Genomic DNA, 25,673 nt, shown 5'->3' with positions numbered 1-25,673 from the left:
TTTCGTTTTAAAATAAAAGTGTAGGAAGAAGTTGAAACTTGCACGTTCAGTGCACTGCACTGAACGTTCCCTTAAACAGGTTCAAGTGTTTTAGGGGTGTGTATTGTGTGTGGGAGGGTGGGTGATAATGGTTTTTTTGGGGAGTGGGTGCAGGCCAGCAGGGAACATAGTTCCACTACTTCTTTTCGTACACTTCGACCACTGGATACTGCATATAAACATCTCTAAGCTTCATGAAGTCCTAGCTTGTTTGTTAGTCTCTAGGTGACTATTTGGGCCACACAGTTTACATGTGCGGGCCTCCTCTGAGAGATCTTTAACAGTGGCCCTCTGACCTCTAGTGTCGGAAGTCTTCCTAGGCGAAGCAGAAACACAAAATGCAGGAAATATGGTAAAGTAGTGTTGCATCTTCAGGCAATGGTGATTTAAATTTCGAAAATGTGAATACTGTTTTAGTTCCCCCACATTGTCATAATTCAAACACCAGTCGTACAACAAGAATGTTGTATGTAGTTCATGCTGGAGAATAGCTTCCCTTTCAACTCAAATTAGTGCCCAGCCTATTTCCTCAACAATCTTTTTGTTCTCGTCTTTAAACACTTTCAGGATACGCGTTTCGATAGCTTTACTCAATATATCGAGAACAGGACTGGCTGGGGATATTTTAGCTTTAATGTACAGGAGAACCCTCCTGTATCGGACCTGTCCTATACACGAGATCAGACCCAGTTCCAGTCTGATGTCAGCCATGGGGATACACATAGGCAATCCCAGCAAACGTTTCCAGAATCTTCCCTCCGTCACTGTTAACCATTCCCATTTTTTGGCATCTGTATAGATGGCTTCTAGCCCATATATCACAACTGGACAAAAAAATCTGTCAATAAAAAAGTATAATTCCTTTCATACTATAAAACCAGCCCATCCGTAAAACAGCTTAACAATCAGACAACCAACCATGATAGCCGTCCGCTTCTTGTGATTAGCTACCTCTTCTTCCCAACCTATTACATAGAGAGGCAATGTGAAATGCAAAGAAGGGTCAAAGGAAGAGGAGTGGGAGTTGGCTAGGAGGTATAGGGTGCCGACAAATACTGAAAATTGGACGTCTGCCTTCTTGATATACGCTAGCATGTACTGTGAGAAGTTCCCTGAGCGGAGCGTCACACTTTTAAAGTATATAGATACAGAGCAGGTGCAAGTGGATCTAGGTCGCCTGGCCTAAGCCCTGCCCACCTGGTGCCTTTCAGGTTGTCGCTCTTTTCCCCACTTAGCAAGCCCCGCCCCCTTGGTGCCTTCCTGGTTTCCGCTCTTTTTCCGTACTTAAGGTGCCCTCCAGCTTCTTTTCCTTTGCAGATGGGGAGCAGGTGCAAGTTGATCTAGGTCACCTGGCCTAAGCCCCGCCCACCTGGTGCCTTCCATGTTGCTGCTCTTTTTCCCTACTTAAGGAGCCCTCCAGCCACTTTTCCTTTGCAGATGGGGAGCAGGTGCAAGTGGACCTAGGTCACCTGGCCTAAGCCCCCCCCCACCTGGTGCCTTTCAGGTTGCTGCTCTTTTCCCCCCACTTAGCAAGCCCAGCCAACCTGGTGCCTTCCGGGTTGCCGCTCTTTTTCCCTACTTAAGGAGCCCTCCAGCCTCTTTTCCTTTGCAGGTGAGGAGGAGGTGCAAGTGGATCTATGTCACCTGGCCTAAGCCCTGCCCACCTGGTGCCTTTCAGGTTGCCGCTCTTTTCCCCCCACTTAGCAAGCCCCGGCCACCGGGTGCCTTCCAGGTTGCCGCTCTTTTTCCCTACTTAAGGAGCCCTCTAGCCTCTTTTCCTTTGCAGGTGGGGAGCAGGTGCAAGTGGATCTAGGTCACCTGGCCTAAGCCCCGCCCACCTGGTGCCTTCCGGGTTGCCGCTCTTTTTCCCTACTTAAGGAGCCCTCCAGCCTCTTTTCCTTTGCAGGTGAGGAGGAGGTGCAAGTGGATCTAGGTCACCTGGCCTAAGCCCTGCCCACCTGGTGCCTTTCAGGTTGCCGCTCTTTTCCCCCCACTTAGCAAGCCCCGGCCACCGGGTGCCTTCCAGGTTGCCGCTCTTTTTCCCTACTTAAGGAGCCCTCTAGCCTCTTTTCCTTTGCAGGTGGGGAGCAGGTGCAAGTGGATCTAGGTCACCTGGCCTAACCCCCGCCCACCTGGTGCCTTCCAGGTTGCCGCTCTTTTCCCCCCACTTGCTGTCAAGCACCATATGAATGTTAATATGTTGTGTCTGAAGTGGCTCAAAACTGAATGCATATAACAAATGTGATTTATGTTATAGTGCTATGCCTGAATACAGGTTTTTATAGTGTATGATGACAAATAAAATCTTTTTTTCTGTTAACAAAAAGTGATGATCTGCTTTATGAAAAATACAGACTAATTTAAGGTGTCTGCAATAGTGGTGTGCACATCACTCATACCTACAGGTGTAAAAGGGAGGGGTAGCCTGTATCCTCTTCATATTACAATTCCTGTTTGGACCAGGAGTACCCAGGACCCGAACCCCTGCCCAGACAGCAAGTAAGCATGCACCAACATGTGCTTACTCCCTCTGTCCTCACAGGCCATTCCCACCCCCTCTGGCCCCCCTGTGATGTTCCCTTGTGCCCCCCATCCTTCTCGCACACAGGTGTTGCCTGTTTTGCGTGATTCTTCTAGCCTGCTCCCCCCCTCTCCCCCTCCAGCCTACTTCTACAGCAGTCTGTCCTGATACATTCTGGTTTCACCATCACTGTCTTGTGGCCAATGCTGGATTTGACTTTTATGGGCTTCATTGATTCACGGTGCGTCAACCTTTCTCAACTCTCATGCTAGACTTCCTTTGCATCTTGTACTCATGGTGGCCCTGAATCATGCTGGTCCCATCTTCATCTTGTATCCTGGCTTGCAACATTATGTGTTACTACTGACTTCTGCAATTGTATTCGCTCTCCCCTCTTGCTTCTCCACTCTTTTTGACTTCTTGCTCTCTGTTCTCTCCTCCTCTCCTTTTCCTATCTCCTCCCCTTACTTTCTTCTATGCACTTAATCTATAAGAATTGTCCCTGGACCTAGTATGATAGCAATCTCGTCTGTCCCACCCCTTACTTGTTTTTTTCCCTCATCCACCCTCCAGCAATATCTGAAATGCCGTCAGGCCTAGTACAATAGTTGCTTGTTTTGTTCCTCCCCTCCCTTTCTGCACCCCTCTTCCTCACCTTTCGTTTTTCTCCGGCTCTACCAGAAATGTCATCAGGCCTAGTACGGTAGTTGCCTGTCTGTTTCCATTTCCTTCCCACTCTCCCCCTCCCTTATCTATATCTTAGCTCTTGCACTATCTGCAATGTCACCGGGCCGAGTACGATAGTTAATTTCACATCCTTACTGTTAATGGCCTGTAGGAATGGCATTGTATAGTCCCTTGTTCCCTCCCTTGCCTTGAAGCACTTTGGAACACATTGTGTATAGGCGCTATATAAATAACCTATGATATCATTAGAAACGCACAGATTACATTTGGGGGTTTTGCTTGGTTAAGATACGATGAGGAATTCAGGTCCAGAGTTGCGGATGATGGGGGAGAGAAATGGGGGAAATGGATGTTGTACTATGGCTGCAATGGACGGCCCCAACCAGGCAAGTGGCTGGCATGCATACTGCTTGTGTGCTGCTGTTACCGTTCATGCCCTTTCAGGGGCGTCCCATCCAGAGAGGGATGGGGGATCAACAACAAGGAGATTTTGGAAATAGAGAAGAATGCTGAGCATACAACAGAGGAGCATGTACTTGGGTGACATGTAAATACAAGCACGAATTCACTAAAAGATCTGGGTGGCATCCACTTACACAATGTTGGGCAACAGGAGGCGAAGGGTGTGGGGGACAGGAGGCAATAGATGCTGGATGGGAAAAGGCACATACTCCAGTAATAGTATGAAAACTAATTGAATGGCTGGAATTGTATCCATACAGGAGATCAGCTTGTTTTTTGATAGAAGGGTTTTTGAAGAAGGTTTCACTATACCATACAAGGGCCCAGGGATTGGGAGGTGGGCAGAAAGATTAGTCATTAAAAGAACACACAGTCTTTGTAGAGGGGAAGTTGAGAAAGGAAGTGAGAGAAGGGAGAACGGCAGGGCCATTTCACAGAATACTGATACAAGACTTTATAATATCACCAATGGGCATTGTCTCCAAGAAAGAAAAAGGGGGGATTCAGACTGATATATCACTTGTCACGGCCAGAGGGTGGGTCCATTAATGACTTTATTGACCCAGCAGTGTGTGCCTTGGCATATTCAAATGTAGAGGATGCAATTGCACTGGTTAGATAATGCGGGACTGGGACAATGATGGCAAAATGTGGCATCAAATCAGCGTCTAGGTTGCTGCCAGTACACCCAGATGATTTCCAGCTACTGGGGATTCAATTTGAAGGTCAAATATATGTTGGCAAGGCGCTTCCAATGGGTTGGCTCGGCGGTATGCAGACTATTCACATTTGTAGAAGGGGTTTTCATATAGAACACAGGGTCATGGCAGATAGTGCACTATTTAGACGATTTCTTCACAGTAGGGAAGAATGGAGGGGAATGTGCCAGGCGGCTGGCGGAGTTCGACCGGCTAGTCGTGGAACATGGCAGCCCTCTGGCTCCAGAAAAAAACAGAAGGTCCAGCGTCAGTAATGAGGTTCTTCTGCATTGAGCTGGATGCAGATAAAATGGAATCAAGGTTGCCACAAGAAAAGATACTGAATTTCACAGGACTGATAACAGAAGTGTATTCAAGAAGAAAATGCGAGGAGAGGAAAAATACAGCAGCTACTGGGACATTTGAACTTGGCGTGTAGGGTAGTACTGCCAGACAGCGTTTTCTGCAGGCAGATGGGTTTGGCATTACTGGGGGCAAAGAGCCTGCATCATAGGGTCAGGGTGACAGTAAGGATAAAGAGGAACGTGGAAGTGTGGCAGTGTAGTGTTTTATGGACGGGTACAAGGGGATTTCAATGAGGCTGGACGATAAGGTGATGCTCTGGAATGTGTAGATGTTCTTGGATGTAGCAGGAGCGCATGGCTTCAGAATATAAGTGTCAGGGTTTTGCAAGGCTGCAGATATAGGGCTGTTGGAGCATGAGGTAATAGGATTTAAGGATCCAGTGTACTTCAGGCAGAGTGGAGTGCATCTGTCTTTTATAGGACCAGACATATACCTGATGAACTTGATGGATGGGAATGCAGTGATATTATCGAATAGAAAACAATGAATGGATGTTTGCACGAACACAAAATATCCATTGAAAAAAATTACATTTTTAAAAATATGCATATGTGGTTGGAAATGGGAATAGTCATTTTTGGGGTGGGGAAAGGTATTTGTTTTTAAAGGGGGGGCTTGTGTGCAATCCCCAAAACAGCGAAAAAAATAATTCTTTTTTTAAAGCTGTTTTTGGTTCGTTCAAAATTCATTCTTTGTTTTCTCATTCGATATAATCACATGTAACTAATGGATGTGGTGGCTAGCTTTATGAAGGAATCGGGTGGGAAGATTTGGGGGCAGCGAGACACCATCTGTGGAGGTTCTTGCTGTGTGCTCGAACAGAGAATAGAGAGCAGAGAAACTGGAAAGAAAGGTTGATAAAGTGGGAGTTTAAAAGCTGGCGAAAGAGAATCCATAGGTTTAGTGAAACAAAAAGAAAAGAACAACAGTCCTTGTGGTCCTAGTGCAGGGAGATACGATCAGGAAAGAGGGGAGCACAGAAGGAAAGTCAAAGAACAAAGAGAGACAAGGCTGGGGGAAAACAAGCAGGGAAGAAGTCCAAGAAAATGGCCAGGCACAAAAGGAAAGAAGAAGGGGAAGAAAGTTGATGCTCACAAAATTGGAAGGGTTTTAAAGAGAAAGTTGTATTGTTAAGTTGTAAAGCGGACCCGCCTTGAACAAAGCGGCCGTTCATCGACAGTAATGAAGCCAGTGAGTTTTATTTGAATCTGTCTCCCACAATGCTCAGTTGCTTCATAGCTGTGTTTGAGCTACTGCATATGCCACCCAGCACATACATACATACATGCATACTTTTATGACGTCCCCTCCTGAAGGACTCCTGTTCACGCCAGCAGGGCCGAGCAGTCAGCAGCTCTGGTACATCCACCCGTCCATCTTGGGAGGACGGAGCAAGAAGATGTGGGGCCAGGACATAACCACGAGTCACTCCTTTCTGCAGTTTGAACCAAACCTCGACCCTACGACCAGTGGCTACATTTCCCAGCCGTAAAGCCTGTCTAGAGGGCAGAAGGGGGGGCTTGTATTGTGATGGGTAACCCCGAATTCCCAGCATCTCTCCATGTCAGACTAAAGCCTGTGTGGTAACAATCACTACTGCAGGTAAAAGCTGCTCTGCCTCTGCGAGTGACTGCACAAGGTGCGCTGGGAGCTCAGCTAGAGCACATTGCCCCTTTAACAACTTTCAGTTCGGATCTCCCAGTTTACTCTCTGCAAGACCCCAGCATTTGTCACCACTCAGTTAGTGACTGCCCTCCCAGCAACCATTTGGTTACAGGCCACCCCCACAGCGCCCAGGAAGTACTTGCAGGACCCACGAGCACCCAGGAACTTACGGACTGCCCCACATCATGGAAGAAGTTACAGACTGCCACACAGCATGAAGGAAGTTACAGACTGCCCCCAGGACACGGGAAGTTACAGACTGTCACAGCAATCAGAGAGAGGCTGACTGCCTCCAGCCCACAGGAAGTTAGACTACCCTTAGCACAGGAAGTTACAGACTGCCTCCACACACAGGAAGTTACAGGCTGCCCTCAGCACATGAAGTCACGGACTGCCCCCAGCACACAGGAAGTTACAGGCTGCCCCCAGCATAGGAAGTTACAGACTGCCCCGCACACAGGAAGTTACAGACTGTCCTCAGCACAGGAAGTTACAGGCTGCCCTCAGCACATGAAGTTACAGACTGCCCCCAGCACACAGGAAGCTACAGGCTGCCCCCCCAGCACAGGGCGTTACAGACTGCCCCAGCACACAGGAAGTTACGGACTGCCCCAGCACACAGGAAGCTACAGGCTGCCCCCAGCACAGGAAGTTACAGACTGTCATTAGCACATGAAGTTACAGACTGCCCCCGCACACATGAAGTTACAGACTGCCCCCAGCCCAGAGGAAGGTACATACTGCCCTTGCACACAGGAAGTTAAACTGCCCTCAACAGATGAAGTTACAGACTGCGATCAGCAAATCAGGAAGTTTCAGACTGCCCATAGTATATCAGGAAGTTACAGACTGCCCATAGCACATGAAGTTACAGACTGCCACTGCACACAGGACATTACAGACTGCCTCGGCACATGAAGTTACAGACTGTCCCAGCACACAGGAAGTTACAGACTGCCCTTAGCACATGTTACAGACTGCGTCCAGCACACAGGAAGTTATAGACTGCCATCAGCACATCAGGAAGTGACAGACTGCCCCCGCACACAGGAAGTTACAGAATGCCCTCAGCACATGAAGTTACAGACTTCCCCCAGCACACAGGATGTTACAGACTGCCCCCGCACACAGGAAGTTACAGACTCCCTTTAGCACATGATGTTACAGACTGCCTCCAGCACACATGAAGGTACAGAATGTCCTAAACACATCAAGAAGCTACAGAATGCCCTTAGCACATGAAGTTACAGACTACCCTTAGCACATGAAGTTACAGACTGCTCCCGCACAAAGGAAGTTACAGACTGCCCATAATATATCAGGAAGTTACAGAATGCCCCGCACACAGGAAGTTACAGACTGTCCTCAGCACAGGAAGTTACAGGCTGCCCCCAGTACATGAAGTTACAGGCTGCCCCCATTACACAGGAAGTTACAGACTGTCATTTGCACATGAAGTTACAGACTGCCCCCGCACACATGAAGTTACAGACTGCCCCCAGCCCAGAGGAAGGTACAGACTGCTCTTGCACACAGGAAGTTACAAACTGCCCTCAACACATGAAGTTACAGACTGCTCTCAGCAAATCAGGAAGTTACAGACTGCCCATAGTATATCAGGAAGTTACAGACTGCCCATAGCACATGAAGTTACAGACTGCCACTGCACACAGGACGTTACAGACTGCCTCAGCACACGAGGTTACAGACTGTCCCAGCACACAGGAAGATACAGACTGCCATTAGTACATGTTACAGACTGCGTCCAGCACACAGGAAGTTATAGACTGCCATCAGCACATCAGGAAGTTACAGACTGCCCCCGCACACAGGAAATTACAGACTGCCCCCAGCACGCAGGAAGTTACAGACTGCCCTTAGCACATGAAGTTACAGACTGCCCCAGCACACAGGAAGTTACAGACTCCCCTTAGCACATGATGTTACAGACTGCCTCCAGCACACAAGGTACAGAATGCCCTAGGCACATCAAGAAGTTACAGAATGCCCTTAGCATTACCTGTGTGTGGGAGCAGTCTGTAACTTCATGTGCTAACGGCAGTCTGTAACTTCCTGTGTGTGGAAGCAGTCTGCAACTTCATGCGCTAAGGGTAGTCTGTAACTTCATGTGCTAAGGGCATTCTGTAACTTCTTGATGTGCTTAGGGCATTCTGTAACTTCCTGTGTGCTGGGGCAGTCTGTAAATTCCTGTGTGCGGCAGCAGTCTGTAACTTCCTGTGCATGAGGGCAGCCTGTACCTTCCTGTGTGCAGGAGCAGTCTGCAACTTCATGTGCTAAGGGTAGTCTGTAACTTCATGTGCTAAGGGCATTCTGTAACTTCTTGATGTGCTTAGGGCATTCTGTACCTTCATGTGTGCTGAACGCAGTCTGTAACATGTGCTAAGGGCAGTCTGTAACTTCCTGTGTGCTGGGACAGTCTGTAACTTCATGTGCTGAGGCAGTCTGTAACGTCCTGTGTGCAGTGGCAGTCTGTAACTTCATGTGCTATGGGCAGTCTGTAACCTCCTGATATACTATGGGCAGTCTGTAACTTCCTCTGGGCTGGGGGCAGTCTCTACCTTCATGTGCTGAGGGCAGTCTGTAACTTCCTGATGTGCTGAGGGCAGTCTGTAGCTTCATGTGTTGAGGGCAGTCTGTAACTTCATGTGTTGAGGGCAGTCTGTAACTTCCTTGTGCAGGGGCAGTTTGTAACTTCCTGTGTGCAGAGGCAGTCTGTAACATCATGTGCTAACGGCAGTCTGTAAGTTCCTTTGTGCGGAAGCAGTCTGTAACTTCATGTGCTAAGGGTAGTCTGTAACTTCATGTGCTAAGGGCATTCTGTAACTTCTTGATGTGCTTAGGGCATTCTGTACCTTCATGTGTGCTGGAGGCAGTCTGAAACATTGTGTGCTATGGGGTGTCTGTAACTTCCTGTGTGCTGGGGCAGTCTGTAAATTCCAGTGTGCGGCAGCAGTCCGTAACTTCCTGTGTGCGAGGGCAGTCTGTAACTTCATGTGCTATGGGCAGTCTGTAACTTCCTGTGTGCTGCCCTCACCACATCAGGAAGGTAAGACTCTCCCCGCACACAGGAAGTTACAGACTGCCCTCAGCACACAGGAAGTTACAGACTGTCCTCAGCACAGGAAGTTACAGGCTGCCCCCCGTAACATGAAGTGACAGGCTGCCCCCAGTACACAGGAAGTTACAGACTGTCATTGGCACATGAAGTTACAGACTGCCCCCAGCACACAGAAAGTTACAGACTGCCCCCAGCCCGCAGGAAGTTACAGACTGCCCTTAGCACATGAAGTTACAGACTGCTGCGCACACCGGAAGTTACAGACTGCCCCAGCACACAGGAAGTTACAGACTCTGCTTAGCACATGATGTTACAGACTGCCTCCAGCACACATGAAGGTAAAGAATGCCCTAGGCACATCAAGAAGTTACAGAATGCCCTTAGCACATGAAGTTCCAGATTACCCTTAGCACATGAAGTTACAGACTGCTCCCGCACAAAGGAAGTTACAGACTACCCATAGTATATCATGAAATTACAGACTGCCCATAGCACATGAAGTTACAGACTGCCACTGCACACAGGACGTTACAGACTGCCCTAGCACATGAAGTTACAGACTGCTCCCGCACACAGGATGTTACAGACTGCCCTCAACACATGAAGTTACAGTCTGTAACTTCCTGTGTGCGGGGGCAGTCTGTTGCTTCATGTGCTAAGGGCAGTCTGTAACTTCATGTGCTGAGGTCATTCTGTAACTTCCTGTGTGCGGGGGCAGTCTGTAACTTCCTGATGTGCTAAGGGTAGTCTGTAACTTCCTGTGTGCTGGTACAGTCTGTAGCTTCATGTGCTAATGCAGTCTGTAACGCCCTGTGTGCAGTGGCAGTCTGTAACTTAATGTGCTATGAGCAGTCTGTAATTTCCTGATATACTATGGGCAGTCTGTAACTTCCTCTGGGCTGGGGGCAGTTTGTAACTTCCTGATGTGCTGAGGGCTGTCTGAAGCTTCATGTGTTGAGGGCAGTCTGTAATTTCATGTGTTGAGGGCAGTCTGTAACTTCCTGTGTGCAGGGGCAGTCTGTAACTTCCTGTGTGTGGGAGCAGTCTGTAACTTCATGTGCTAATGGCAGTCTGTAACTTTCTGTGTGTGGGAGCAGTCTGCAACTTCATGTGCTAAGGGTAGTCTGTAACTTCATGTGCTAAGGGTATTCTGTAACTTCTTGATGTGCTTAGGGCATTCTGTACCTTCATGTGTGCTGGAGGCAGTCTGTAACATCGTGTGCTATGTGGAGTCTGTAACTTCCTGTGTGCTGGGGCAGTCTGTAACTTCCTGTGTGCTGGGGGCAGTCTGTAACTTCCTGTGTGCTGAGGGCAGTCTGTAACTTCCTGTGTGCGGGGACAGTCTTAACTTCCTGATGTGCTGAGGGCAGTCTGTAACTTCCTGTGTGCTGTGACAGTCTTGTAACTTCATGTGCTGAGGCAGTCTGTAACGTCCTGACCTCAGCACATAGGAAGTTACAGACTGACCTCAGCACACAGGAAGTTACAGACTGTCCTCAGAACATGAAGTTAATGACTGCCCAATCACTCATTGAAAAGGCTTTCTGACTGCCACCCCATCACCCATAGTGTTACACAGCACGCTGGGAGTTACAGACTACAGTCAGGGAGTTACATACTGCCCTTTAACACTCAGGGAGTTATGGACTGCCCCTCAAAGTTACTTACTGCCACCCAGCACCTGATGAATTACTGGCATCCCCATTTCTCCCATCACCCAGTGAAGTACGGACTGTCTCCCCCCTCACCACCAAGAGAGTTACTGACTGCCCCTCAGCACCCAAGAGTTACTAACTGCCCCAGTACATAGGAAGTTAGAGACTGCCCCCCCCCCCCGCACACAGGAAGTTAGACTGCCACTGCACACAGGACGTTACAGACTGCCTTAGCACATGAAGTTACAGACTGCTCCCGCACACAGGAAGTTACAGACTGCCCTCAACACATGAAGTTACAGTCTGTAACTTCCTGTGTGCGGGGGCAGTCTGTAGCTTCATGTGCTAAGGGCAGTCTGTAACTTCATGTGCTGTGGTCATTCTGTAACTTCCTGTGTGCGGGGGCAGTCTGTAACTTCCTGATGTTCTGAGGGCAGTCTATAACTTCCTGTGTGCTGGACACAGTCTGTAACATGTGCTAAGGGTAGTCTGTAACTTCCTGTGTGCTGGTACAGTCTGTAGCTTCATGTGCTAATGCAGTCTGTAACGTCCTGTGTGCAGTGGCAGTCTGTAACTTAATGTGCTATGAGCAGTCTGTAATTTCCTGATATACTATGGGCAGTCTGTAACTTCCTCTGGGCTGGGGGAAGTCTGTAACTTCATGTGCTGAGGGCAGTCTGTAACTTCCCAATGTGCTGAGGGCTGTCTGAAGCTTCATGTGTTGAGGGCAGTCTGTAACTTCCTATGTGCAGGGGCAGTCTGTAACTTCCTGTGTGTGGGAGCAGTCTGTAACTTCATGTGCTAACGGCAGTCTGTAACTTCCTGTGTGTGGAAGCAGTCTGCAACTTCATGCGCTAAGGGTAGTCTGTAACTTCATGTGCTAAGGGCATTCTGTAACTTCTTGATGTGCTTAGGGCATTCTGTACCTTCATGTGTGCTGGGGGCAGTCTGTAAAATCGTGTGCTATGGGGAGTCTGTAACTTCCTGTGTGCTGGGGCAGTCTGTAAATTCCTGTGTGCGGCAGCAGTCTGTAACTTCCTGTGCATGAGGGCAGCCAGTAACTTCCTGTGTGCAGGAGCAGTCTGCAACTTCATGTGCTAAGGGTAGTCTGTAACTTCATGTTCTAAGGGCATTCTGTAACTTCTTGATGTGCTTAGGGCATTCTGTACCTTCATGTGTGCTGAAAGCAGTCTGTAACATGTGCTAAGGGCAGTCTGTAACTTCCTGTGTGCTGGGACAGTCTGTAACTTCATGTGCTGAGGCAGTCTGTAATGTCCTGTGTGCAGTGGCAGTCTGTAACTTCATGTGCTATGGGCAGTCTGTAACCTCCTGATATACTATGGGCAGTCTGTAACTTCCTCTGGGCTGGGGGCAGTCTGTACCTTCATGTGCTGAGGGCAGTCTGTAACTTCCTGATGTGCTGAGGGCAGTCTGTAGCTTCATGTGTTGAGGGCAGTCTGTAACTTCATGTGTTGAGGGCAGTGCAGTCTGTAACTTCCTTGTGCAGGGGCAGTTTGTAACTTCCTGTGTGCAGAGGCAGTCTGTAACATCATGTGCTAACGGCAGTCTGTAAGTTCCTTTGTGCGGAAGCAGTCTGTAACTTCATGTGCTAAGGGTAGTCTGTAACTTCATGTGCTAAGGGCATTCTGTAACTTCTTGATGTGCTTAGGGCATTCTGTACCTTCATGTGTGCTGGAGGCAGTCTGAAACATCGTGTGCTATGGGGTGTCTGTAACTTCCTGTGTGCTGGGGCAGTCTGTAAATTCCAGTGTGCGGCAGCAGTCCGTAACTTCCTGTGTGCGAGGGCAGTCTGTAACTTCATGTGCTATGGGCAGTCTGTAACTTCCTGTGTGCTGGGGGCAGTCTGTAACTTCCTGTGTGCTGAGGGCAGTCTGTAACTTCCTGTGTGCGGGGAGAGTCTTAACTTCCTGATGTGGTGAGGGCAGTCTGTAACTTCCTGTGTGCTGTGACAGTCTGTAACTTCATGTGCTGAGGCAGTCTGTAACGTCCTGACCTCAGCACCTAGGAAGTTACAGACTGACCTCAGCACACAGGAAGTTACAGACTGTCCTCAGCACAGGAAGTTACAGGCTGCCCCAGTACATGAAGTTACAGGCTGCCCCCAGTACACAGGAAGTTACAGACTGTCATTGGCACATGAAGTTACAGACTGCCCCCAGCACACAGAAAGTTACAGACTGCCCCCAGCCCGCAGGAAGTTACAGACTGCCCTTAGCACATGAAGTTACAGACTGCTGCGCACACCGGAAGTTACAGACTGCCCCAGCACACAGGAAGTTACAGACTCCGCTTAGCACATGATGTTACAGACTGCCTCCAGCACACATGAAGGTAAAGAATGCCCTAGGCACATCAAGAAGTTACAGAATGCCCTTAGCACATGAAGTTCCAGATTACCCTTAGCACATGAAGTTACAGACTGCTCCCGCACAAAGGAAGTTACAGACTACCCATAGTATATCAGGAAATTACAGACTGCCCATAGCACATGAAGTTACAGACTGCCACTGCACACAGGACGTTACAGACTGCCCTAGCACATGAAGTTACAGACTGCTCCCGCACACAGGATGTTACAGACTGCCCTCCACACATGAAGTTACAGTCTGTAACTTCCTGTGTGCGGGGGCAGTCTGTAGCTTCATGTGCTAAGGGCAGTCTGTAACTTCATGTGCTGAGGTGATTCTGTAACTTCCTGTGTGCGGGGGCAGTCTGTAACTTCCTGATGTGCTAAGGGTAGTCTGTAACTTCCTGTGTGCTGGTACAGTCTGTAGCTTCATGTGCTAATGCAGTCTGTAACGCCCTGTGTGCAGTGGCAGTCTGTAACTTAATGTGCTATGAGCAGTCTGTAATTTCCTGATATACTATGGGCAGTCTGTAACTTCCTCTAGGCTGGGGGCAGTCTGTAACTTCCTGATGTGCTGAGGGCTGTCTGAAGCTTCATGTGTTGAGGGCAGTCTGTAATTTCATGTGTTGAGGGCAGTCTGTAACTTCCTGTGTGCAGGGGCAGTCTGTAACTTCCTTTGTGTGGGAGCAGTCTGTAACTTCATGTGCTAATGGCAGTCTGTAACTTTCTGTGTGTGGGAGCAGTCTGCAACTTCATGTGCTAAGGGTAGTCTGTAACTTCATGTGCTAAGGGTATTCTGTAACTTCTTGATGTGCTTAGGGCATTCTGTACCTTCATGTGTGCTGGAGGCAGTCTGTAACATCGTGTGCTATGTGGAGTCTATAACTTCCTGTGTGCTGGGGCAGTCTGTAACTTCCTGTGTGCTGGGGGCAGTCTGTAACTTCCTGTGTGCTGAGGGCAGTCTGTAACTTCCTGTGTGCGGGGACAGTCTTAACTTCCTGATATGCTGAGGGCAGTCTGTAACTTCCTGTGTGCTGTGACAGTCTTGTAACTTCATGTGCTGAGGCAGTCTGTAACGTCCTGACCTCAGCACATAGGAAGTTACAGACTGACCTCAGCACACAGGAAGTTACAGACTGTCCTCAGAACATGAAGTTAATGACTGCCCAATCACTCATTGAAAAGGCTTTCTGACTGCCACCCCATCAACCATAGTGTTACACAGCACGCTGGGAGTTACAGACTACAGTCAGGGAGTTACATACTGCCCTTTAACACTCAGGGAGTTATGGACTGCCCCTCAAAGTTACTTACTGCCACCCAGCACCTGATGAATTACTGGCATCCCCATTTCTCCCATCACCCAGTGAAGTACGGACTGTCTCCCCCCTCACCACCAAGAGAGTTACTGACTGCCCCTCAGCACCCAAGAGTTACTAACTGCCCCAGTACATAGGAAGTTAGAGACTGCCCCTCCCCCCCCCCCGCACACAGGAAGTTAGACTGCCCCCAGCACACAGGAGGTTACTGACTGCCCTCGGGAACCGAAGAGTTACAGAATACCCCCAGTACAAGGGAAGTTAGTGACTGCCCCTGAGCACCCAAGATTTACTGACTGCCCCTAGCGCCCATGGAATTACAGGCTGCCCCCAGTACCTAAAGAGGTACCGATTACCCCTAGCACTCAGGCCGTTACTGGCTCCCTTCCCTTTCCACACCCTGCCCACAGCACCCAGTGTGTTAGAGGCTTTTCCCAGCACCCAGGGAGTTACAGAGTGCCTACCCCTTAGCACTCATAAACAGCACGGGAGTTAGACTGTCCTCCACGTCACATGTACCCACCAAGTTACCCACTTCCTCCCCGCAGCACCTTTCAACACCCAAGAAGTTACAGGCTCTCCCGTAATCCTCTCCTAGGTGCTGGGTGCTTCCCAGTGTGTTACAGGCGGCCTATCTAGCACCTATCAATGCCAAGGGCGTTACAGGCCCACGCCCTGCCTCACTACCTCCCTAGCACACACAGATTGCGCAGAGCTCCCACAGTCATCCAGGGATTTCCAGCCCCATGAGGGTTATAGCGTGCCCTGCGGCCCTTGGTAGTTTGTTTGGGTCACTTGAGGGGTTCCCCGTGTCACTTGAGAGCAGTAGCTCTGAGTTTAAGTCCTGCTAATTTAGCAACCTGCTGATGTACCAAGACCACACGGTTGCCATGGGCCCAGCCCCGGAGTCTGCTCTCGCGTAGTGCTAAGCCAGGAAGCCTTTGGTGCCATGCATTACTGCGGGGAAGGTCCGGCCTCTCCTATGCCCGTCTCCCAGGTGCCGGGTTCCTCCGCACGTGAGGAGGCGAGTTTGCCCACAGGAGTGCCCACGCTGCTCCAACCTCAGACCCTGTCTCGCTCGGGGTGTAAGGGTGCTTTCGGCAACCAGGGGGTGTTGCTGAATATCCATTAACACCAATTTCTTCCTCCCGATCTAAGGCATTCGCCCGCATCTGCCACGAGAGAGGGAGGGGCAGAGCGAGGGATGTCAGCGCCACTTCAACCAGAGGAGGGGGAGGGGGAGAGTGGAGCGAGCGACGAGGAACCCGTCCTCGTCAGCGACAAGCGAGCGCTCTCCGTGGTGCTGACCTGTCTTCCACGCTTGCGGGCGCGGCGGATGACTGGCAGCGGGAACTCGGCTGTGGTGTCGGTGTGGCGGCTGGGTAGAGAGGGAGCCATGGTGGCATGGGCGCCCGATACAGACCCCGGCAGCCGCCGCTGCCACGGTGACATGGGCGCCCGAGCTACGAAGGCTGACATGGGAAAATGAGTCCCCTCTCAACACCTGCTTCTCTCCACCCGACGGTGAGTGACGGAAAGATGTGGCTCCCCCAAGCCCCACCACGTGTCATGTGCCGGTGGGAACTTAAGTGTCTGTGGAGGGAGGGCCGAGATGGCTCCCTATTCCCAACTCTGTGCAGGCATCAGGTGGTGGTCCATCCCTGGCGGGGGGTATCAGGTGCTGGTCCGTCCCTGGCGGGGGTTATCAGGAGGTGATCCGTCCCTGGCGGGGGGTATCAGGTGGTGGTGCATCCCTGGCGGTCCATCCAGGTGGCGAGCATCAGGTGATGGTCCATCCAGGTGGCGAGCATCAGGTGGTGGTCTATACAGGTGGCGGGTATCAGGTGGTGGTCTATACAGGTGGCGGGCATCAGGTGATGGTCTATCCAGGTGGGGGGTTTCAGGTGGTGGTCTATCCAGGTGGCGGGCATCAGGTGATGGTCCATCCAGGTGGCGGGCATCAGGTGGTGGTCCATCCAGGTGGGGGTATCAGCCGGTGGTCCATCCAGGTGGCGGGCATCAGGTGGTGGTCCATCCAGGTGTCGGGCATCAGGCGGTGGTCCATCCAGGTGGCGGGCATCAGGTGGTGGTCTATCCAGGTGGGGGTTATCAGGTGGTGGTCCATCCAAGTGGCGGGCATCAGGTGGTGGTCTATCCAGGTGGGGGGTATCAGGTGGTGGTACATCCCTGGCAGGGTATCAGGTGGTGGTCCATCCAGGTGGCGGGCATCAGGTGATGGTCCATCCAGGTGGAGGGCATCAGGTGGTGGTCTATCCAGGTGGGGGTTATCAGGTGGTGGTCCATCCAAGTGGCGGGCATCAGGTGGTTGCACGCGATGCAGCACAGCCTGTGACCATTCCACCACAGAAGACATATGTTTTTTGGATGGGGGCATCAGGTGGATCGTGACGAGGGAGCTTGCCAGGCCCTCCCCCCTCCCCTCCAAGTTGATGGCATCTGCGGCTCCTGCCTATGGATGGCATCATGTAGTTCACTTCCATGGAACAATATCACCTTTTCGATGCAGCAAATGAGATATTCCCTCTTCCATATAGGGTAATGGGTGGCCCCTCCTCCACAATGAAGATCATGTGCCCCCCCCCCCCTCGAGGAACGACCAGCTGGTTCTAGAGGACATCAGGTGATTTCCATCACCGGAGAACATCGGTGGTTCTCTCCCAGTTATGAACATTGGGTTGTCCCCTTGAACTCTTTCTCCCCAATGGAGGAAATTAGGTGGTTCCCCATCAATGGAGGACACTGGGAAGCACCCCTCAGTCAAGGGCACCGTAGCTTCCTTGGATAGACAGTATCAAGTGATTCACTCTCAATTGTGGGCATTGGGTTGTTTCATGCGATGCAGGACTCTATAAGGTTAAGCCCCTGGTTAAGGACAATAGGCGGTTCCCTCCCAATGCATGACATTAGGTGTTTCTAACTCCATGGTGGACTTCTGGGGGTCCTGTCAATGGAGGCCATCAGGTGTTTCCTTTCCATAGTGGGCTTCAGGCGTAGGGCACCAGATGGCTTCCCCTAGATGTAGGACATCAGGTGGTTCAAATGGGTGGGGGGGGGGGTACATCAGCTGGTTCCTGCACGATGGTGAACTTCCGGGGTTTAGAAGGCAAGGTTTTGTTGGGCAGTTCTCGCGATATTCTTTTGTAGGCCACTGGGCCAGTTGCTTGACAGCTCTTTCTTGTTTTCATTGTTAGGACCCAAAATGCATGGGTTTTTGGATGATTCACGAGGAAGAGTGGACACCTCCCCTGCACAAGCCCAGTCCAAAGGCAAGGTCTTCCTGAAAACAGAACCCGGGGCCACATCACATGAAGACACGAGTCCAACCATGGCACGTGCAAGGCCGCACCTCTTCATATGGACTTCGTTCCGCCGCCATGCTGACTGCAAACTTGAACGGGTGAAGTGCCTAGAGGCTCTTGAGTAGGCGGTGCAGCTTCCCTTGGCCGTCCTGGCGGCTGCCGAACCCCGATGCCTCTGGCCAGGGAGCTCCTGGAGAATGCAGTGGGGCGGTCGGCCGTCCCCAAGGCGGTCTTCGGCTCCCTCCAAGGTGGAGTGATGGCCCCCAGTGGCTCGCAGTCCTCGGCGTGTGGCTGCGGCGGCGGCTCCAGGTGCACAGACCAACCGCCCAGTGATGACAATGCCCGCTTCGCCCTCCTTGCCCTGCTGATGGCCACCTACCTGCTCTGTGGGGCCGGCGTCTTCTCGGCGCTGGAGCACCCAGTGGAGCTGGAGAACCAGCGGCGCTGGAACCGGACACTGAGCGCCTTCTCGCGGGACTTCGAAGTGAGCCCGGCCGAGCTGCGCCGCTTCCTGAGGGAGTACGAAGTTGCCATGGCCGCCGGGGTACGGGTGGAGCCCCTGAAGCCACGCTGGGACTTCTCCGGGGCACTCTACTTCGTGGGCACTGTGGTGTCCACCATAGGTGAGGCCTTCCCGAGCACCGCCTCGCCTCGCGACTCCTCAGCTTCCCTCACTTCGTTCAAACTCTCCACACGGCGCGTAACGCTGCGCCACGCGCACGCACGCACGCAGGCGCGACGCGCGTGGCCCCCACCGCGCGCTCTTGCCGCCCTGCTTGCTCCTCATCCTCCACCTCACACCCTTCGTCTCTGTGGTGTGGTTTCTCTCCATCCGCTGACCGCTGTATTTAATGGCGTTGTCACCGTTACCTCACCCCTCCCCCCATTCGCACTTTTTCATAGGCCTCACCAAATCCCCTGCCTCACGTTTCGTCTCATTTCACGACCCCATTTTACCCAGTCATCATCTCACTCTCTCTCTTCACTCCCCTTCCCCCTTCACTTACTTTAGCCGCTGGCCTCCACCTCACCACACTTCCTCTCTTCACCCATCCCCCTCTTTCTGTAACTCGCTGGCTTCTTCCCTCTCGCCCTTCTCACCTGACTCGCCCCCTCCTTTTCCTCCGCGTTCTCATCTTTTTCTCTCACTTCCTTCCTCGCCTCGCTCTCTCCCATTTTCACAGCTGCCTCGCTCCCTGCCTCGTGCCTCTGCCCCCTGTACTCGCCCAGCACTGCTCTTCTAACACGTTCACTCTCTCGCTCACCCCCATGCTCTCTATATTTTCGTCTCCATCACGTGCTCTCCCTTCTCCGTTCTGCACCCCCTCCCCACTCCCTGATTTCTTTGCACCCCCTTCTCTTTGCACTCCCCCCCTGCAGCGTTCCTCGCTCACCCTGAATTATTTCCTATTAATGGGAGTCTGACTGGAGAGAGCAGTGAATCAGAGATAATGGGCAGTAATGAGGGATGTGTCAGCGAATATTTTAAGATCTGTAAAGTGGAGGGTGCTTTGGGAGACGAGAGGGGGGCGGGAGCAGGAAGTACATTTCTCTACGAGGCCGCGCTATGGATTCATGTTATATCAGATGTATTTAGTACCAGACACAACATTTTATTAAAACCAATACTGTGGTGAACTAGGGCAGTATGTAAATAAGATTTAAAATATATATATATATCACAACTTGTTGGCCGATTTAGAGTTCGGGGTAAATAAAATCCTCCGGATTTCCACAGGTGGGGAAAAAAAACCTCACTTTAAACTGAGACTTTCTGGCTTTTCACAGTAGATTCCCTGGGGAGAGCTGGTCAAGGGTCGTTCCCTGTGGACAATCCACTGGTCCACATCCATGGAAATAGAGACCGGCGGATTGTCTGCCCGCGGAATGGCCACCAGCTGATATTCCCGGATAGGTCTTTTTCAACTAGTGGAAACCTGGAGGCAGGGCAGTTTCTAGTCCATTTGGCGCCCAGGGCGAAACATTAAAATGTGCCCCCGTGCTCGGCATGCGCCCCAATACCAAACTACACTCCATGGTTAAGTAACTCCTACCAATGTCAATAAATCACTGCTATACAAATGAAACAGGTTTTATTACATTGTGATTCAAGAACTTTGCAGTAATTCCTCTCGCAAGGCAGAGTACTGAAACATTATAGACTGGGCTTGGTTTTTAAAGTTTTGTGTTAATTTATAGTCGATGCTAATGGCACTCCCTTTGACTTTGCTGCTGCAAAAGCATTTATTGCGCCCCCTCCCTCTAAGCCTCTGCTCCTTATCGAGTTCCCCATACCCTGCATCCTGGCCCTGCAATCTCCATTTTCCCTACTCCCTGCAATCCCCTCCCCACATCCTGCCCCCACGTAATTCAGAACCAGGGACAGCTCCCATTGTGCTACAAGCAGAGGTCCAGTAACCCATACCACAGGTAAAAGGGAGCTGAGCTCCATTAACTCTCTGCAGAGTGCAATGGGAGTTCATTAGAATTTGGTCCATCAGCATAGTAGACCCGCAATAACCTCACATGCGGATGGACGGTTCGGTAGAAACCATTTGTAATAGGTCAACTGTAATGTTCACCAGGGTATTTCAGTCAATGGAACAGTCAGACACACAGTGGAGGAACCGATGTCCACTTATTCTTTGTTGTTCAATTTAGCACATATGACAGCCGGACACATAAGGACGAACGATTCTCCTGGATGCTTCATCGTATATGTCCTCTGCGTTGTAGTGAGTGGGGGCCCCAAAGAGGGGTTCACAGTAAACACTCCACTGAAACATCATGCACTCCAAGTCCCTCACCACTGCTCCCCATTCTAAACTCTCCTCAATTCTCATCCACCTTAAGCTTTCTACCGCTTTTGGTGCTGTTCGGCATCCTTATATCCATCCCACTGGAATAGATTGCCTACTACCTGTCGAGCACCCACGTCTCCAAGCCTATAAACTGCAGCCCCTCCTCTGCCGTGCCCTCACAGGGGGGGCAGGCCCCCACAAGGAACAGTCCTTGTCCCTGATACCCTACACCTTATCTCTCTCTCTCATTCTTTCCCTCTCTCTCCCTCTCCCACGTTCTCCCCCTCTCTCTCTTTCTCTGTCTCTCTCAGCAAACCTGTCACCACCTTTGGGTTCTCATATCACCTTTTTTTTGCTGACAACACCCAACTGTTTTTCTCCTTCTCCTCCTACACCCTGGAGCTTACTGCTACTTCATCACTGGATTGCACCCCGTTCTCCAATGCTCCACTCTTCCAACACTGAAGTGATCCTCTTCTGAGCTCCCAATATCTCAACCCTTGACCCCTCCCCGGTCTCATTTTTACCTGTTGTATTGTAACCTATTGCCGAACGCTTGCAATGAGAGGGTTCTCTTTGATAGTGGCATCAAACTCCAGCAGTTCAACCTCTCCATGGCAACAGCAGCCTGGCTTAACCTACTCACCACCTGAGAAGCCTTCCCCGCCTCGCCTTTATGCTCTGCTAGAAACCTGATTTCATGTCTGGTCCTCAGCAGGCTCCATTATTGCTGCAGCTTCCTCATGGAACCTTCACTGTACTCCATTTCCACATTAATGAACTTTTCCACACGCGTGCTCTCCAATCTCCCATTATCCACCCCCACCTCGACCCATTGCCACAGTATTGGTAGGCTGTGCAGCAGCTCTCACACTTTCAGTTCCTTCTTCTGGTTTTACATCTATCAATGGGATGTGCCCCCCCCCACCTAGCTAACCCTTTTGGGGTGGGGCCAAGCCTGATTTGCATATGGTCTTTCCCCTTCTGTAATGGCTTGGCAGGCGAAGAACGATGGTCTGGAGGGTTGCCCCGAGCAATGCCAGTGGTCAAGATTCAGTCTAAACCTTCCAGCCATCACCTCTTTGTTTTTGCTTTGTCACCCCGAGTGGGACGGGTATGCCCAGACGTGGGTCCCGTGCCTGCTGGGCCTAGAGACCCAAGCTACTCCTCACTGATGATCCCCAACAAGGGTGAAACATGTTTGGGGATGCTTGTGGTCTCGTGCAGAAGGGATGTGACCTAGCAGTTCGGGCTGGACTTCCCCTTTTGGGGTGGGGCCAAGCCTGATTTGCATATGGTCTTTCCCCTTCTGTAATGGCTTGGCAGGCGAAGAACGATGGTCTGGAGGGTTGCCCCGAGCAATGCCAGTGGTCAAGATTCAGTCTAAACCTTCCAGCCATCACCTCTTTGTTTTTGCTTTGCCCTCACAGGGGGGGAAAGCCCCCACAAGGAACAGTCCTTGTCCCTGATACCCTACACCTTATCTCTCTCTCTCATTCTTTCCCTCTCTCTCCCTCTCCCACGTTCTCCCCCTCTCTCTCTTTCTCTGTCTCTCTCAGCAAACCTGTCACCACCTTTGGGTTCTCATATCACCTTTTTTTTGCTGACAACACCCAACTGTTTTTCTCCTTCTCCTCCTACACCCTGGAGCTTACTGCTACTTCATCACTGGATTGCACCCCGTTCTCCAATGCTCCACTCTTCCAACACTGAAGTGATCCTCTTCTGAGCTCCCAATATCTCAACCCTTGACCCCTCCCCGGTCTCATTTTTACCTGTTCTATTGTAACCTATTGCCGAACGCTTGCAATGAGAGGGTTCTCTTTGATAGTGGCATCAAACTCCAGCAGTTCAACCTCTCCATGGCAACAGCAGCCTGGCTTAACCTACTCACCACCTGAGAAGCCTTCCCCGCCTCGCCTTTATGCTCTGCTAGAAACCTGATTTCATGTCTGGTCCTCAGCAGGCTCCATTATTGCTGCAGCTTCCTCATGGAACCTTCACTGTACTCCATTTCCACATTAATGAACTTTTCCACACGCGTGCTCTCCAATCTCCCATTATCCACCCCCACCTCGACCCATTGCCACAGTATTGGTAGGCTGTGCAGCAGCTCTCAAACTTTCAGTTCCTTCTTCTGGTTTTACATCTATCAATGGGATGTGCCCCCCCCCCACCTAGCTAATTCTTTATGCCGCTTACCCTCCAACCTGTGATCGCAAGCCTTCCTCACCCTCTGTTCCCTACCTATCCAGTGCTGCCTCCCACTTTCATACCTTCACCCTCCTTATCTCCTATTATTGGAAAGCTGTCCTCTCTGAAATTAAACACATTAATACTAGTCAAGGCTTTAAGATCTCCCTAATAAAGCTGTTCCTAGCTCTTGATGGAGCCCCCAAGTCCACCAGGGCATACAAAGTAAAGGATCATGGGATTTGTAGGCCAAAATATCTGGAAAGCCACATAATGAGTAACCACCGAGGAAGCACTCTGTGCGTGTTGCACATTGTGAGTTTTAGTCCAGGTGAGGGCTGTGCACAAATGGAGAAGTCCAAAGGCCTAACACAAATGCATGGTCATAGAAATAGAAAGGACGCTTCCCAGCACCATGGACTAGGCCTCACTACAATTTCTTTGGTACTTCGCTGGCCTCGACTACCAATGTTTACACAGAGTTGAGCAAGAATGAAAACTGATGGTGAAAGGTTTGAATAAATCATAGCCACTGGCAATTGCTCAGAACAGCCTTCTTTTGCCATCTTGAAGCCAATGGTCGAAGTGGGCGGGAGCGGTCGGGAGCGGTGCTCCTCTACTTCTTTTAATTACATTTTACCGTTCCTATACTTTTATTTTAAAAAGAAACCATTCCGGAACGGTTTCGTTTTAAAATAAAAGTGCAGGAAGAGGTTGGAACGTGTACTCTCAGTGCACTGCACAGGACGTTTCCTTAAAGAGCAGGCACAAGTTTTTTGGGGATTTTATTGTGCATGGGAGGGGGTGTGGCGATGGGGTCTGTGGGGAGCGGTGCATGCCAGCAGGGAACATAGTTCCACTACTTCTTTTCGTACACTTCGATGAAGCTTATTACCAAGGTTCTACTGCCGCTAGTCACATGGCCACTGCGGCAGCATTGGGATCCTAGTTTCACCACAAACACCTAGAATCGTAGGCAGCGTGAACATCTGGCAAGTTTCCAGTTCCCTTAAAATGGCACCTTTCACTAGCACCAAACCGGAACCTTAAATAAATAAAATAAACACCAACAGGCGATTTAGTTTACAGTGTGAGCTGCTCAGGAAACCCCCCTGGTGACTCACTCACATCACATCCGGTTTGCTTTACCAGCAGCAATGCTATGTTTTAAAGATAAACACATGCACACTATTTGAAAATGGATGCCTTGGAAAGCCAACACTAGGACAACGTGTGCGCGTGCAGGCAAGGCTGCTCTATTGCTTTAGGGCCTGGAGGGTGGCGCAGGTGCCAAAACTGCCATGGGAACGCAGGCCACACGCCAGCAACTGTTATTGGCCGCCCATGAACGGTCACTGCCCGCTGATTGTTCTGCTCTGCTAATATTAGGGAAAAAGCTGACTCATATGTATGTACAGTGCTGATCTTCGGTTCATGGGAAGACTGCATGTGGTGCGGTGGAGATAGGTCTGCTGATGAGGACTTGCTGTTAATTGTTGTGACTGTGGCGTGCGTTTGCACTCAGAGTACAATGTATGGCAGGTGGGGGTGTGGCGAAGAAAGGGTATTGCACATTTAGAGGGGTATCATTGGGATGCATGCGTGTGTAGTTATATGTGCATGAGTCATGCGCGGATGGTGTGGTGGGACTAAGCTGCTGGCGGGGTAGGGATTTATAGTTGTGTGCGTGAGAGAGAGATTTTTGAGGTGTGGGTGTAAAGGCGGAGTGTTGGTGCTAGAAATGAGGATCTGATGTGTGCATAAAAGGTGTGTTAGTGTGGTGAGACTGCTTTCGGGAAGTCTGTGACTCTGGAGGGCTGTACCAGGGTGGTGTCTGAGTGTAACCTATTTGGGAGATGAGTGCGTGGTGTGGACGACTTGTGGTCTTTTTAATGGGGAGGTGTTTGTATATTTATTTATTTAGCATATTTAACGTGCTCACACATAACGCGCTTAATAACCAGAGATTTCTAAGTGCGGACCCGGGGATCGCACCTGTGTTGCTTCATGTCGTCTTGCTTCCAAGGCGAGCACATTTCCGCTGAGCTATCTTCCCGGGTATATGGAAGGTTGTGAGTAGTGTGTGTGTGTGTCTGGAGGTATGTGCATACGGGGAGCAGATGGAATGTGAGCATGCTGTTTGGAGTGCAGCATTTGTGTGAGGTGTGTACAAATGGCATGGTGTCTGGTTTTGTGTGTACATGATGTAGTAGGCATAAAGTATTGGTGTGTGTTGTGTATGGATTATGTGAGACTGTGTCGTTTAACTCAAGGTATTTCTCTGTGTTTGCATTTCAGGTGTGTGTATTGTGTGTGCACACAAGCATGCGTGTGTTGCTGGACTGGAGAATCTCTGTACACTTGAAAACAGCATTCACAAAGAAATCTGTGTAAGACACACCCGAGTCTTGAAAAAGGCACCTTACACCCACATTTGGTGATCAGGCATGGGGCAGATTGCTCTGGTATAACTCCAAGACAAATGTGTGCGCTACTCTCC

At 50.5% G+C, this 25,673-nt stretch overlaps 1 protein-coding gene across 1 annotated transcript in view; it reads left to right on the top strand.

Moving 5' to 3' along the window:
- The first annotated feature begins 15,659 nt into the window (after positions 1–15,659).
- The window catches only part of LOC138567180 (potassium channel subfamily K member 13-like), a 119,620-nt gene continuing 109,606 nt past the window's right edge, over positions 15,660–25,673 (top strand). Inside the window, exons 1-2 of the mRNA XM_069645154.1 lie at positions 15,660–16,383; positions 18,072–18,802. Coding sequence (XP_069501255.1) covers positions 18,349–18,802 — 454 coding nt within the window. The 5' untranslated portion in view covers positions 15,660–16,383; positions 18,072–18,348. The remainder of the gene's footprint in view (positions 16,384–18,071; positions 18,803–25,673) is intronic.

This window comes from Ambystoma mexicanum, chromosome 2p (genome assembly GCF_040938575.1).
Source record: "Ambystoma mexicanum isolate Mex_15411 chromosome 2p, UKY_AmexF1_1, whole genome shotgun sequence".
Classification (NCBI taxonomy): domain Eukaryota; kingdom Metazoa; phylum Chordata; class Amphibia; order Caudata; family Ambystomatidae; genus Ambystoma; species Ambystoma mexicanum.
Note: the sequence above shows the minus strand (reverse complement) of the source record. Positions and strands in the feature narration are given on the sequence as shown.